The sequence below is a fragment of the Mercenaria mercenaria genome, chromosome 1 (genome assembly GCF_021730395.1).
Source record: "Mercenaria mercenaria strain notata chromosome 1, MADL_Memer_1, whole genome shotgun sequence".
Lineage (NCBI taxonomy): Eukaryota > Metazoa > Mollusca > Bivalvia > Venerida > Veneridae > Mercenaria > Mercenaria mercenaria.
Window position 1 is genome coordinate 65,514,646 of NC_069361.1, and position 14,046 is coordinate 65,528,691.

The 14,046-nt window shown below is 35.1% G+C and overlaps 2 protein-coding genes across 2 annotated transcripts in view; both read left to right on the forward strand.

Moving 5' to 3' along the window:
- Positions 1-4,764, forward strand: part of LOC123535473 (ATP-dependent RNA helicase TDRD9-like) — a 115,011-nt gene extending 110,247 nt beyond the window's left edge. The window contains exon 34 of the mRNA XM_053549733.1: positions 1,113-4,764. Within this exon, the coding sequence (XP_053405708.1) occupies positions 1,113-1,233 (121 nt within the window). The 3' untranslated portion in view covers positions 1,234-4,764. The remainder of the gene's footprint in view (positions 1-1,112) is intronic.
- Positions 4,765-7,205: 2,441 nt separating this feature from the next.
- Positions 7,206-13,837, forward strand: LOC123535464 (uncharacterized). Its single transcript, XM_045318155.2, has 3 exons — positions 7,206-7,604; positions 11,573-11,770; positions 13,113-13,837. Exons 1-3 carry the CDS (start codon positions 7,235-7,237, stop codon positions 13,676-13,678), a joined length of 1,134 nt encoding a protein of 377 aa, XP_045174090.2. The 5' UTR covers positions 7,206-7,234; the 3' UTR covers positions 13,679-13,837.
- Positions 13,838-14,046: the final 209 nt, after the last annotated feature.

The window sequence follows — 14,046 nt, forward strand, 5'->3', positions numbered from 1 at the left end:
GTAGTTGTGCATGGGGCATGTTAGGTTCTTTTAGAAAAAAAAATTTGCAGAGTTATGGGACTTTGTTTTTTTGTTACTATACTATATACATAGACACAATCTTGTGGCACCATCTCTCTTCATCCCTTTGACACAATTTAATGAAACTTCACACAAGTGATCAGTAACAACAGTAGTTGTGCATGGGGCATGTTAGGTTCTTTCAGAAAAAAAATTTGCAGGGTTATGGGACTTTGTTTTTTTGTTACTATACTATATACATAGACACAATCTTGTGCGCACCATCTCTCCTCATCCCCTTGACACAATTTAATGAAACTTCACACAAGTGATCAGTAACAACAGTAGTTGTGCATGGGGCATGTTAGGTTCTTTCAGAAAAATTTTTTGCAGAGTTATGGGACTTTGTTTTTTTGTTACTATACTATATACATAGACACAATCTTGTGCGCACCATCTCTCCTCATCCCCTTGACACAGTTTAATGAAACTTCACACAAGTAATCAGTAACAACAGTAGTTGTGTATGGGGCATGTTAGGTTCTTTCAGCGACAAAAATTGCGGAGTTATGGGACTTTGTTTCTTGTTAACATACTATGTACATACAGTCTGCATATGCAATCTTGTGCGTGCCTAATCTACCAAACCCTTGCGCACAATTTAATGAAACTTCACACAAGTGATCAGTCAAACCCTAGTTGTGCATGGTGCATGTTACATTCTTTTAGATAAATATTCTGCATAGTTATGGGATTTTGTTTTTTGTAACTATACTGTATACATACAGTCTATATACATACAGTCCACATAATTATGCAGTCTTGTGTGCGTCAAATTGCAATGTACTGTGTCAGTGCATGCGGGGGTTACATTCATCACCTTTAGTGATAGCTCTAGTTAGTAAATACCTATATATATTATGTGTTTTCAACGAGAATTCCGACAAAAATAGCCTTTATTTTCTCTTTATTTTTTAATATTTTACACTAAAAGGCCTTTATTTCCATAGATTGGAGCCTTTATAAAAACCTTTATTTTTGTTCAGGCCTGCTAGGAGGCCTGGGTTATTTGATTTATATTTCAATGTTATTTCAATGTTTACTATTTTTAGTAACACAAAGAGGACTCCTACATTATGTGAACTGTGCAATGTCACGTGCCCTACAACGCAGCTTCTCGCTCTACATCTGGAAACTCAGATGCACAAACGGAACGAAGATAATTTCACATGAAACAGAAACACTTGGATGAAGGACAGAATATAAAAGAAATGTCTGAAAGCAGAGGGACAGTCCACATAAATGGAGGAATTCATAAATCTGCAGTGTTTCCTTGAATCAAACAGACTCAAAGTTGAGGAGAAATATCTCTTTAAGTACAGACCTTGTATTTTGTTTAAAAACTAGCAAAGCAGCTGTGATTTGAATTGTTTTTAATTGTGAATAGAGTCTTTAAAGTCATGATCTCCTATAGTAGTTTTACCAGTTTTGATGCCAGAACAGTTTACATGTCTGACAAATGGTGCTAATACTTATGTTTCTAAAACTGTACCCAAGCCAGTTTAGCTACTTTCGTAAACCAAGTCTTTAGTTTTCTTTAGTTAGCTTGTTCCTTAAGCAAAGAAGTTTAGTTATATTGTTGCTAAAACAAATGACTTTTGTAATATTGTTCCTGAAATTAGCAACTTCAGTTGTATTGTTCCTAAAACTAGTGACTTTAGTTATGTTTTTCCTAAAACAAGTGACTTTAGTTATATTTTTCTTTGAACAAGTTACTTTAGTTATAATGTTGCTAAAACAAGACTTTAATAGTAGATCCTAAAACAATATGGCTTTAATTATAGTTTTCCTGAAACAAGGCAACTTGAGTTATGTTGTTCCTAAAACAAATTTCAGTTATATTGTTCCTAAAACAAACTTCAGTTATATTGTTCCTTATATTACTCCTAAAACAACAAACGTCAGTTATATTGTTCCTAAAACAACAAACGTCGGTTATATTGTTCCTAAAACAACAAACGTCGGTTATATTGTTCATAAAACGACAAACTTCAGTTATATAGTTCCTAAAATAAGTCACATTAGTAAGGGTCACTCAAAATTCATTTTTGAAAGACCCTGCTTTATCTAATTGTTCTTAAAACAAGTTACTAGGTTTGTTTTTTTCTAAAACAACCACATTGAGTTACATGGTTTCTAAACAAGTGACTTTAATTATATTGGTTCTAAAACACACAGCTTTTGTTATATTGTTCTTGTAAGGGAACGAAATAAACTATTTTATGTTAGAAGTTAAAGATTTTATCTTATTACAGTATTAGTTTATTGTAAATGGCTAAGGAAGTCATGTTTATGTCTTTGTAAATAAATTATCTGTTCAAACTGTCTCTGTCTTTAATGCTACAAGAATATATACAGTGCAACTTACCTGGGTGGATTAGGGGTTAGTGTAGAGGGAGTGGAGAGAGCAAAATTTTCAGATGCTTTGAATTTTATAGAGGATACTTGTTTGTTTCAGTGTTAAATCAAAATGTTTGTACTAGTTGCAATATTGCCATGGGTGGTGTGGCAGTGACTGCATAGTGCATTTGCGACAGCAACTTTCAAAGCCTATTGCAATTAGAGAAACCTTTAGCGAACAGCATGGATCCTGACCAGGCTGGTCTGGGTCCATGCTGGTCGCAAATGCACTATGTTGGTTTTCTCATGGTGCAGCTCATATTCTGATCTCATATCATTTTCTTTTTACCTCAGCTATTTGAAGACTAGGTCCAGATATTACACTCATCCTTTCATCAGTGTCCTGTTTTGGTTAAGTTTTTGCATGCAAGTTCTTTTCTAAAAGAACAACTAGGGGAAATGGATTAAAGATTCACAAACCTGTTCACTATCATGACTCAATATGCACTGCACAAACTTTTTTTTGGCTTTTTTACAAAGATGTCTTTTTTTCTGAACACTTTTTGGTCGGGTTTCTTTTGTATGCACCCTTGTTTTTCAGTAACCACTAAGGGAATAGATTGAACCTATACACACTTGTTTACTGTGATGACCTGACATGCACTGCACATGTTTCATAACCCTTTTTTTTTTTTTTTTACAAAGTTATAACCCATTTTCCACTCAGCATTTTTTGTTAAGATTTTGTATGAAAGCTTGTTGTAATGATATTAAAAAGAATGGCCGCATAACTCTTGTCTTGATATTTCACAAATATTATGCTCCCTTTTTCAGCTTGTCATTTTTTCATATGATCTGTTATTTCATTAAACAGTGTAAGAGATTAAAGTTTTTTTTTTATTAAAATTGTTGCCCTTTTTGTGCTTGTTTATGTTTTCATTTATTTAGCATATGGAAATATAAAAAAAGCGACTTTAAAAGTCAGGGACCCATTTCATAAAAGTTCTCTCCTAAGCATAAACTTTTAAAACATTTATTCCATGGGATATAATTTGTATCCTTTAAAGAAGATGTTAATTCACTTTGAGGCAGATCACACTATTAGCCTGATTTGCTTCAAACTTTCACAGATGAACAAGCTTGATGTGCAGATGACCTATAAGGAAAACGTTTGCTGTGTCTTTTTAGCTCGTCTGATTTTTTTGGGGAAAAGAGATTAGTTATTGTCATCACTGTCGGCGTTGGCGTTGCCTGGTTAAGTTTTATGTTTAGGTCAGCTTTTCTCCTGAACTATCAAAGGTATTGCTTTGAAACTTGGAACACTTGTTCACCATCAATAGCTGACCCTGTACAGCAAGGTACATAACTCCATCCTGCTTTTTGCAAGAATTATGGCCCCTTTTGGACTTAGAAAATATCAGATTTCTTGGTTAAGTTCTATGTTTAGGTCATATTTTTCTCCTAAACTATCAAAGGTATTGCTTTGAAACTTGCAACACTTGTTCACCATCATAAGCAGACCCTGTACATCAAGAATTGTAACTCCATCCTGCTTTTTTCAAGAATTATTGCCCCTTTTGGACTTAGAAAATCAGTTTTCTTGGTTGAGTATTATGTTTAGTCAGCTTTTCTCATAAATTATCAAAGCTATTGCTTTAAAACTTGCAACAGTTTTTCATCATCATAAGCAGACGCTGTACATCAAGAAACATAACTCTATCCTGCTTTTTACAAGAATGATGGCCCTTTTTAGACTTAGAAAATCATGGGTAGGACAATATTTCTATTATACAAAAAAAAAAATCAGATGAGCGTCAGCACCCGCAGGGCGGTGCTCTTGTTTTAATCTTATGCTCATAATGATGCCATTTACATGCTCGAGACAGTACCTTATTAATTTTTTTCACAGACGTCATTTGAGATTTCACATTAAGGTAAAATCGGTGTTGAATAGTACATTACTAGGGATGTTACTTTAAACTTCGAAAGACAAGTGGTCAGCATTACAAGTAAAAAAGTCTTTTCTTTAACACCATGCCTAAAATAAAATTACTCTATTATAAATCATTTAATGAAGTAAACAAATAATATGTCATTGAATAGAAGTCCAGAAAAGTTTTTAAGCAACATTAGTAGTTACTATTTTTACACAGCCATATAATGTGTCATTGATAGACCATCACACTTTGTAGTTTCACTCCCTTATAATGTCATCATTACACATTGTACTCTCAGTCCATTGACATTTGACTCTTGTTCATCATGTTAATATTCATTAAAAAATTTGTTTATTTGATATTTTTGAAATTTATTGAAGTTGTAATTTTCTTTAAAAGAATAAATGGGAAAAATAGCTCTACAGAACAGTTCCCTTATTATTTTGCCATAAAAGTCTCTTATGATGCCACTTCCTCACAAGAAGAGAGGATATTTTATTTTGCTTCTATCAAATGTTCAGTATGTCCAAAATTTTCCATTATTTCAGCTCATCTGAGCACTTTAGCTGTTATGAAAGCGTTCGACCATCTTGCATCCTTTAGGTGTCTGTCTGTTCACACTTCTCTTCAAACAACATTTCCTCTGAGACTGTATGGTGGAAGTTGAGAGATAAAAATAGAAAAATCTTCAAACAACATCTCCTAAACTGTGATTTTGACATAATTTCAGACAAATGGCCCTTGTATGATCCTACATGAAGATTGTTCAAATTACTCCTATTCATCAAAAATCATGGCCACCAGGGGGCATGGTCACTTTTCCCTACGTGTATATAGTAGAAACTTTCATAAAAATTCATACGAAACTGCTGGCTTTATTTTGAAATAATATGTATATAGCGTAACTCGGGTAAGCAATCTAGAGCTATCATGGACTGATCTAAGGTTGTCAAATTTCTGTGGTGAGAAGATGACACCTGTTGCTTTTAAGAGTCAAAGGTAAAGGTCACGGTGGCATAAAGAAAGAGCAAATTCAGATCAATCACCGGACAACCTTCATATAATGACTGCCTATAGTCATAAGTCCCCTATTGCTTTAGGGCAAGTAGATCAAAGTTCAAAGTCACAATGACCTTATAACTGACAACAGTTGTAGAACACATGGGTATGAAGTCAACACATTTCATAGAAAGATTGTGGTCAGAAGTAACTTTTATAATTTCTGGGTCAGTAGGTCAAATGTCGGGCCTCCGTGGCCGAGTGGTTAAGGTCGCTGACTTAAAATCACTTGCCCCTCATTGATGTGGGTTCGAGTTTCACTCGGGGCATTGAATTCTTCATGTGAGGAAGCCATCCAGCTGGCTTACGGAAGGTCGGTGGTTCTACCCAGGTGCCCGCTCGTGATGAAATAATGCACGGAGGGGCACCTGGGGTCATCCTCCACCATTAAAGCTGGAAAGTCGCCATATGACATATCATGTGTGGTGCGACGTTAAATCCAACAAAAAAAAAAAGGTCAAAATGTCAGTGTTACCATAAGCTTCCAAAAGTGTTTTGGATCAGTAACATGCATGGACTTGCATTAGTCTACTGGCATAAGATGAGTGTTTAAAAAATAACCTGTATTGTTTTAAGTTCAGTAGGCTGATAACTGTGGATGTAGTCTCGAGACTTGGAGAAAGGTTTATAATCCATAAATGGGGAATGTTGGGCCTACAGTTGAATGAAAATCTATAATCAGTGGATGACAGCTTCTAATTTGGAGGTCATTAGGTGAAAGGTCAAAAGCACTTACATATCACTTGCAGTTACTAGTAACAGTTTCCTGGTTAACATACCCTGTTGAAGATTTACATGACTTTGGAGACATGAAAGTTGTGCACAAGGTTTGAAGTACAACGAGACAACTTAATTAGCATTATAAGGGCCTTTGTGGCCAAGTGGTTAAGGTTGCTGATTCCAAATCACTTGACCTTACTGTGGTGTAGAATTCTTTCACTTGAGGAAGCCATCCAGCTTTGCTAAAAGATAGTTAATTTTTCTACCAAGGGGCCCGTCCATGCATGACATAATATCCAGAGGGGCATTAGGTAACTCGTGGTTGAATTGATGTGAATAATGACCCTAAAATGATTAAGACACTTTGGTTTATGTATAGTTGTTCCAAATCATCACATCATATGACAAGGTCCACTAAGTGTAGATGTGTTAGACGTATTTTTTCTGGGATAGCTGAAGGGGGGTACCCTTACTCCCAATTATTTTCTCTTATTTGTAATCAAATCTGAAAATGTTTTCTCTCACAAAGCAGTATGGGGATATTAATCATCCCAGTGAGCTCTCTATCTACAGTTTCCTCAGATATACCCTGTTCCACTATCCAGCATGAAAATTGTAGAACATGCTGTCACCTCCAACATGTCTTGTTTAATTCCATGGAGCTAGAGATAAATACTATCGAGCAATTTATATTGCAGCACCGGTCTCTTTCCAGTATCCTTTTCAGGTCTATGTGAGTCTGTGTGAGAAAGTTAAAGGAAGAAATGTACAGAAGAGTAATTATAATACTAACTTTTTGCTCAAATTGACAGGGCTGGTTAAAATAAGAGAACGTGAAGAGTTAAAAATGACATTTTCCACATTAGTCATTGTTAGCCGTTCATTTACTGCAGTAAAGAAAACATCTAATTGAAAAAAATCATTCATAAAGTAAAAGTCGAAATATCTAAAGAATATCTAGAATGTAAAAAATAATGTAATTGTTGAAGAAAAAAAAAAGAGAAAATGGCAAAATACCAAGAATTTCCGCGGAAAGGGGTCATTTTTGGTAGAAAATTTCTCTTTCCGGTATTTAGTACGGTGACACGTGAAATTCGAAAGACGCGACAATCACCAAAATGTCTGAGGTAGCACAGAAACCGGACGATTACCAGAATGTTTTTAAAAGTTTCAAGACACACAAGTCCACTGTATGTAATGCACTTGACTACCTAAACAGCAGTGAGACTGCAAATTTCTGCTTCGTTAAAATTGAGGATTGCAATGCTGAATATTCCTGCGGCTTCACGGAATGTTGGTGTCCAACAAAGAGAAATCTCGAAGAAGAGGATCATGAAAAACGAAAATTAGTTTACTATGGGGAAGTATTTGAAATCGAGTTGCTTAAAAGTTTCCTTGAGGGAAAAGAAACTCTTGACAGTCTCGGCTACGGACGTATCAAGGCATTGGAAAAACTGTCAGATTTCTTGTGTGACAGTAACCTGCAAGGTAGCAAATTGACGGTTCTACTTTCACTTTCAGTTTGGCAGCTAAACTATTGCTATTCTACTCACCCTTGCATCAGTGTTGGCATCACACCTTGGTTAAAGAGTATTGTGCAATTACATATAGCTGTCATTTAAAGGCATACATCTTTGAAACATATTTTTTCTTTTCTAATTCTAGGCAAAGACCTATAAAAATAAATAGATCGGCAACTTGAAAGGCATATAGAGAAAACCTCGCCAACATCACGTGGCAACTGAATGAGATCTCATTGTAGTAAGCGTCTGTTGATTTGATCACGATTGATCAAGTCGGCAAACGCTATGAAACAAGATAACTTCCTATCAGATCGTTTGTTTATAATGATAATGGTGCTTTTTAGCCTTAGTAACCATCATCAGATGGTGGGCTATTCAAATGACTCTGCGTCCATGGTCCGTCGTCCTTCCGTCAGTTAACAATTTCATGTTATTGCATCTCCTAAGAAACTACTGTGGGGAATTCGACCAAACTTTGTCAAAATGATGTATTGGTACCCTAGTTGTGTCCCCCTGAAAATCAGACTGGTTCAACAATTTTTGAGTGAGTTGTGGCCCTTTGTTTATTTTGATTTCTAATATAATTTTATATCCAGTGGCCCTCCAAGTAGTTAATTGTTTTTTTATGGCCTTACCTGTAGAAGGGTCATATAGTCTGCAGACACTAATGAGATAATGATTAATAATTACACCTCAGCAGTGAATGGACTACCCTAGTAGATTGATGATTACTTTGTTTAGTACTCAAATTTCTGGGTTTAATTATTAGTTATAATATAAGTAAATATATATGTGCATTCTTTGTTTCCATAATAAGAAAAAAATAACAATTGCATATAACTCATTAATGGTGTCATCTCTCTTGTTTAGGGTATGGGTTTAATTATTAGTTATAATATAAGTAATTATATGTGCATTCTCTGTTAACGTAATAAGAAAAAAATGCATATAACTCATTAATGGTGTCATCTGTCTTGTTTAGGGTCAAGGTCACTTATTTTGATCTAGTGACCTACTTTTTTGTTTTTAACCTACATCATTCAAATTTGGACCACATGTATAGTTTTGAGTGGCTAGATGAACCTTGACATGAGTTGACCTTGATCTTGACCTAGTGACCTACTTTCACATTTCTGTAGCTACAGCCTTCAAATTTGAACCACTTGCATAGGTTTGTGTACCGAAATAAATTTTGACCTTGACATGGACCTAGTGATCTACTTTCACATTTTTGAAGGTACAGGCTTCAAATTTGGACCACATGCATAGTTTTATGTTCCAAAATAAAATTTGACCTTGTTTTTGACCTAGTGACCTACTTTCACATTTCTCAAGCTACAGCCTTCAAATTTGGACCACATGCATAGTTTTGTGTATGGAAATGAACTTTGACCTTGTGATTGACCTAGTGACCTTCTTTAACATTTCTAAAGCTACAGGCTTCAAATTTGGACCACATGCATAGTTTTGTGTTCTGAATTGAAATTTGACTTTGATTTTTACCTAGTACCTACTTTCACATTTCTCAAGCCTAGTAACAGCCTTCAAATTTGAAGCACATGCATAGTTTCGTGTACCAAAATGAAATTTGACCTTGAAATTGATCTAGTGACCTACTTTCACATTTCTCAAGCTACAGCTTTCAAATTTGGACCACATGCACAGTTTTGTGTACCGAAATGAACTTTGACCTTGATTTTGACCTAGTGACATATTTGTGCTTTGCTCATAGCACATCCATATATTGACCAATCTCTTTGATATTTGGTATGTATGTACCTTGTATGGAGCCAAAATTACCAATTGGTATTACAGGTCACTATATTCAAGGACTGTGATGACCTGGATTCTGACATAGTTACCTGCTTTTAGGATTTTGATCTAGTCTTGAAATTTGGAACATTCAGCAATGACTCAATGGTGGACGCCAAGATCACTCTGTGATCTCTTGTTTAAAATTATTAGTATTTTCTACACGGGGAAAGAATGAATTTATGATTGAAAGTCTGAGAAATCAACAGTTGCTGTTTGAAAAATGGACTCGATTCGGTTTATTACATGCTGGCCATACCGCCAGTTTTATACTTAAGTAAGCGTCTGTTGATTTGATCACAATTGATCAAGTTGGCAAACGCTTTGAAATAAGATAACGCTCTAACATGAGCTGACGCGAGATTATCTCCAGTTGCCATTCTGTGTATTTTATAGTTCTTTGTTCTAGGTTACTGGATTCCCAACATCACTAGGTCAAGTCCAATAACTCTGACATGTATTTTTGTCAAATCATGCCCCCCTTTAGGCATAGAAAGTACTGGTTAAAGTTTTACCCCAAGTTAATATCTCCAAAACTAATGCAGGTACTGAATTGAAACTTCACCTGTGTCTCAAGGGATATAAAACTAGTTAGCATCAAGTCCCATAACTCTGACATGTATTTTGGCTAAATTATGCCCCACTTTGGACTTAGAAAATCCTGGTTAACGTTTTGTGTGCACATACATATAGCTATCTTTTAAAGGCATATAGCTTTAAAACTTTTTTTCTTTTTCTAGGTCAATAACCAACCTGACTGGATCAAGTCCCAAAACTTTGACATGTATTTTTGGAAAATTATGCCCCTTTTTGGACATAGAAAATCCTGGTTAAAGTTTTGCACTCAAGTTACTATCTCCAAAACTAATGCAGATATTGAGTTGAAACTTCACATGCGTCTTTGGGGTTATAAAACTTACTAGGTAAAAGCATTAAGTCCTATAACTCTGAACTGTATTTTGGCCAAATTATGCCCCCTTTTGGACTTAGAAAATCCTGGTTTAAGTTGAGCAAGCAAGTATGTTACTCTCTCAAAAACTAATGCAAGTAAAACTCCACATGTGTCTTCAAGTTTATAAAACTAGGTCATAGCATTTATAAGTCCCATAACTCTGACATGTATTTTGGCCAAATTATGCCCTCTTTTGGACACAGAAGTTTTGCATGCAAGTAACTATGTTCAAAACTAATGCACATACTGAATTGAAACTTTTTGCTTAAGGTGGTCCTTCCCAGTATGCATAACATCATTTTGTGTAAGCATGGTGTAATTTGCTTGTTCTTTGCTTTGTGTTGATTACTTTTAAGAAAAGGTATTTATAGAAGTCACCAAATATCATAGGATTATTATTCAGTACGTGAAAGTGTACAGCTTGGTTGGCAATTTCAGTCTGTAAGACCAGAGTTGTGGCTCTTAGCTCAGTCAAAAATTTGCATTTATAAAGGACATATAGCTCTTTTTGCATACATATCTAAAAAAAGTATTTGACCTAGGGTCATGAAACTTTGGAATGTTACTGAGCATATGAAGTTGTACACCTTGGGCTTTGTTTTTGGATTTTCACAAGAGCACATTGCCCATGATTTTATTAGATATATCTGCAGAAAAGACTGAAATTTTTGTGTTAACATGCATCTAAAAAAAGTATTTTACCACAAGTCAATGAAAGTTGCAATTCTGTTTTGGATCACTTACCCAAAACACACATACACAACAGAAAAAGAAAAGCTCAGTTTCTTTTATCTTGTTTTGTTTGATCATTTTTTAGTTAATGGTTCTATTCAACTGCACATAGGGTCTCAACATGTAACTTGAGCTGAAAATAGAAAATGCAAACTATATTCCTTGTGAACTGCCTGATGCGTCTTTCTTCCAACATTTTCTGAATTATATGGCAGCTGTCCTTGGTTAAATAAGAAAAAAAATGTAAAATAGAATGGAATAGAACTTGATGGTCTTATTAAGCCTTTGAATCTTCACAGACTTGGTCTGTACCAACCTTGCGTCAAACAGTATTGTAAGTTTATTGACTTGCCCCATAGAGCAACCTTAAGAAATGTTAGCCTTAATTTCTAGATTTTAAACATTGACTAAGAAATCATAATTTTCATATATTGCAGAAACCAGCAAAATATTAGCAAAACCGTTGGGAAAAGATCTTAAAGAAGCCAAATGGGCATCATTAGTAGCTACTCACATATTCAGTAAGCTTGCAGTCACCAGTGACATGACTATAAGTGACATGGGATACCAGATTAGATATGACCAATGCCCTTGTGGATGTTTGGCACCTTTAAGAGTAGGCGATACTAGTATAGGTACGAGTTTCTTCATTTCTGGCTGAACTGCACGATGAATGATAAAGTCAGTTGCTCTAGTCCCGGCCCCAGTGTTACAATCACCATGGCTTCCTAGTTAAAATTCTTCTATAACTATTTCTTTTAACCTACTGCCCTGTTAAAGTAGTTCTGCACGTTTGATAAACTGGAAGTGATGGCATAACACTATTTATCCGTAAAACGTAGAATGAAGCCTGAATTCGGTGTACCGAAATGAAAATTATTTTATTAATTAATAGCAGCCTGTGAAAAGGTTGATTACAATGACACTGCTACTATCTTTCTAAAGATAAAGACATATGATAATATCAAATTATCTGAGAAATTGAATAATTTTAAAAAAATTCAAATCAGACTAACAAAACATCAGGCACACAACCCCATCTTTTTTATTTGTGGAATTTTCTAAGAATATTCTGAAGTTCTGAAAAATCGGAGTTTAATCAAATTCTGCATTGTAGAAAAAAATTTGATCCAAACGTGCAGAACTACCATAACATTGAAAAACATATTCAGATTTATGTTACAATGAAATTGCGGAATGTTTTGAATAGCATTCCATACTTTATAACTGGTACCACATGCCTGTTGTATACTTTGAACAAGTTTCACATAGTTTAATTTAAAACTTGAAGCTTATTTGAATTGCACTTGAGTCTGTTTCAGTAAGAGTCTTATGAAAGGACATGGTCCTGACCGCTGTGGGAATCTAACCTAGCTTAAGCAGCAGATCACTTCTTAGTGTTTTTTTTTTTTCAAGAATAGGAGATCGATAGCTTTATCTAGAATAGTTGTAGATTTATCTCACCTTTCTATTTTGTAATATTAGGGCCCTTGATCGAACTTGATATAGTAGTTGCAACAGATTTAAATGAGAGGCAGGGTATTTCGTTTAGGCTACACTTTTCCATCTATTTGACAAATTAAGGTGTCACCAGACAATGGCTCCTCCATTGACACATTACATTGATTATAAAACTATATTTGGAGACCAGTTTTAGAAAGCAGCTGCTTTACTATTGGTCAGTTTCAAAGTGAACTCAGAACCAGCAGATAACATGGTGGAGTTCCATAGCCTTGAACCCAGATTTCAGAAAAGCCACGAGGTCTCACTCATTAATCTGTTGTAATGTCAATTTTGTTCATACATGTGCACTCTGAGGCTTGCATATGGTCCTCAGTTTTGGGTTATTACTCTAGTTGTGTGCAGGGCAGGCTAGTATTTCCCAGGAGTGGGAGTCCACATGTTTATATGTTATGTGTTGCACTTCCTTGATAAAATTTTGTGATTTTACAGTCATGTAGTTACTTCTGTTTTCAGGTAATGAAAATGTTTGGCATGGCAGTGTAGACATTTTGATGGGTCATGTGGCAGGCATTACTAGAGCTGAAGAAAGTGTTGGAGAAAATACTGAAGAAGATGACTCTTCATTTGAAACAAACCCTGGAAATTTGGAATTTGGCAGAGACCAGTTGATTGCAAAATGTGTTGTTTTTTCATGTGTTCAAAACATACAAGGATATAAATTAGGACTTGCTCCTACGATTGTGATTTCCAAAGACCGTGTGAAAGTATACATGTATGACCCTAAGAGTGACATGTTGTATGAAAGCACAGAACTGCCATTGTTTAGTCCTTATGTGAAAAAGCTCAACACTATTACCATTGTAGCTCTTTGGCTTGCTGTAAACTATGCCATTTTTGGGACAGGTGTTCAGCCAGCTCATCAAGAGTTTGGTTATACAGCGGATTTTAAAGATAGAATAAATAATATGGAGAAAAATGAAATTTATAAAACAGAATTACAAATTGGTGGTTGTAAACAAGTAAGACGACTTAAACCTAATCACAGAGGAGGTTTTGGGACATCTTTCATAAAGAATTAGTTCCTTCAAGATTAAGATACGATTCTAGGCAAAATGTTTTGTACAGTTGCAATTTTAGAATGTTTCTTCACATCTATAACCATTCGCCACTGTTTCATACGTAACTTTGATTCCATATTTTTGTCATATAAAAATATAGCTTCTTGCTCCCTACTAAGACAGTTGTGCATTTATTTTTCACTCTTCTTTTGAATTTTTTTCAAATACAAGAACTTTCGTTGTCACTCTTTCGTAGGCATCCACATCATGAAAGTTTTACATGTAAGCAGGTTTCTGAAAAACTACACCAAATGCTTTGAAACTTCATATATGTCTACAGAATCATGAGGTGACCTCTCAGGACAACTTACATAAACTTAGCTTTAATT

Bases quoted from the DNA above. Each gene is read 5' to 3' on its own strand.
- LOC123535464 (XM_045318155.2), top strand. From the start codon at position 7,235: ATGTCTGAGGTAGCACAGAAACCGGACGATTACCAGAATGTTTTTAAA. The intron at 7,605-11,572 runs GTAGCAAATTGA...CATATATTGCAG, and splicing joins GTGTGACAGTAACCTGCAAG to AAACCAGCAAAATATTAGCA. The intron at 11,771-13,112 runs GTACGAGTTTCT...TTCTGTTTTCAG, and splicing joins AGTAGGCGATACTAGTATAG to GTAATGAAAATGTTTGGCAT.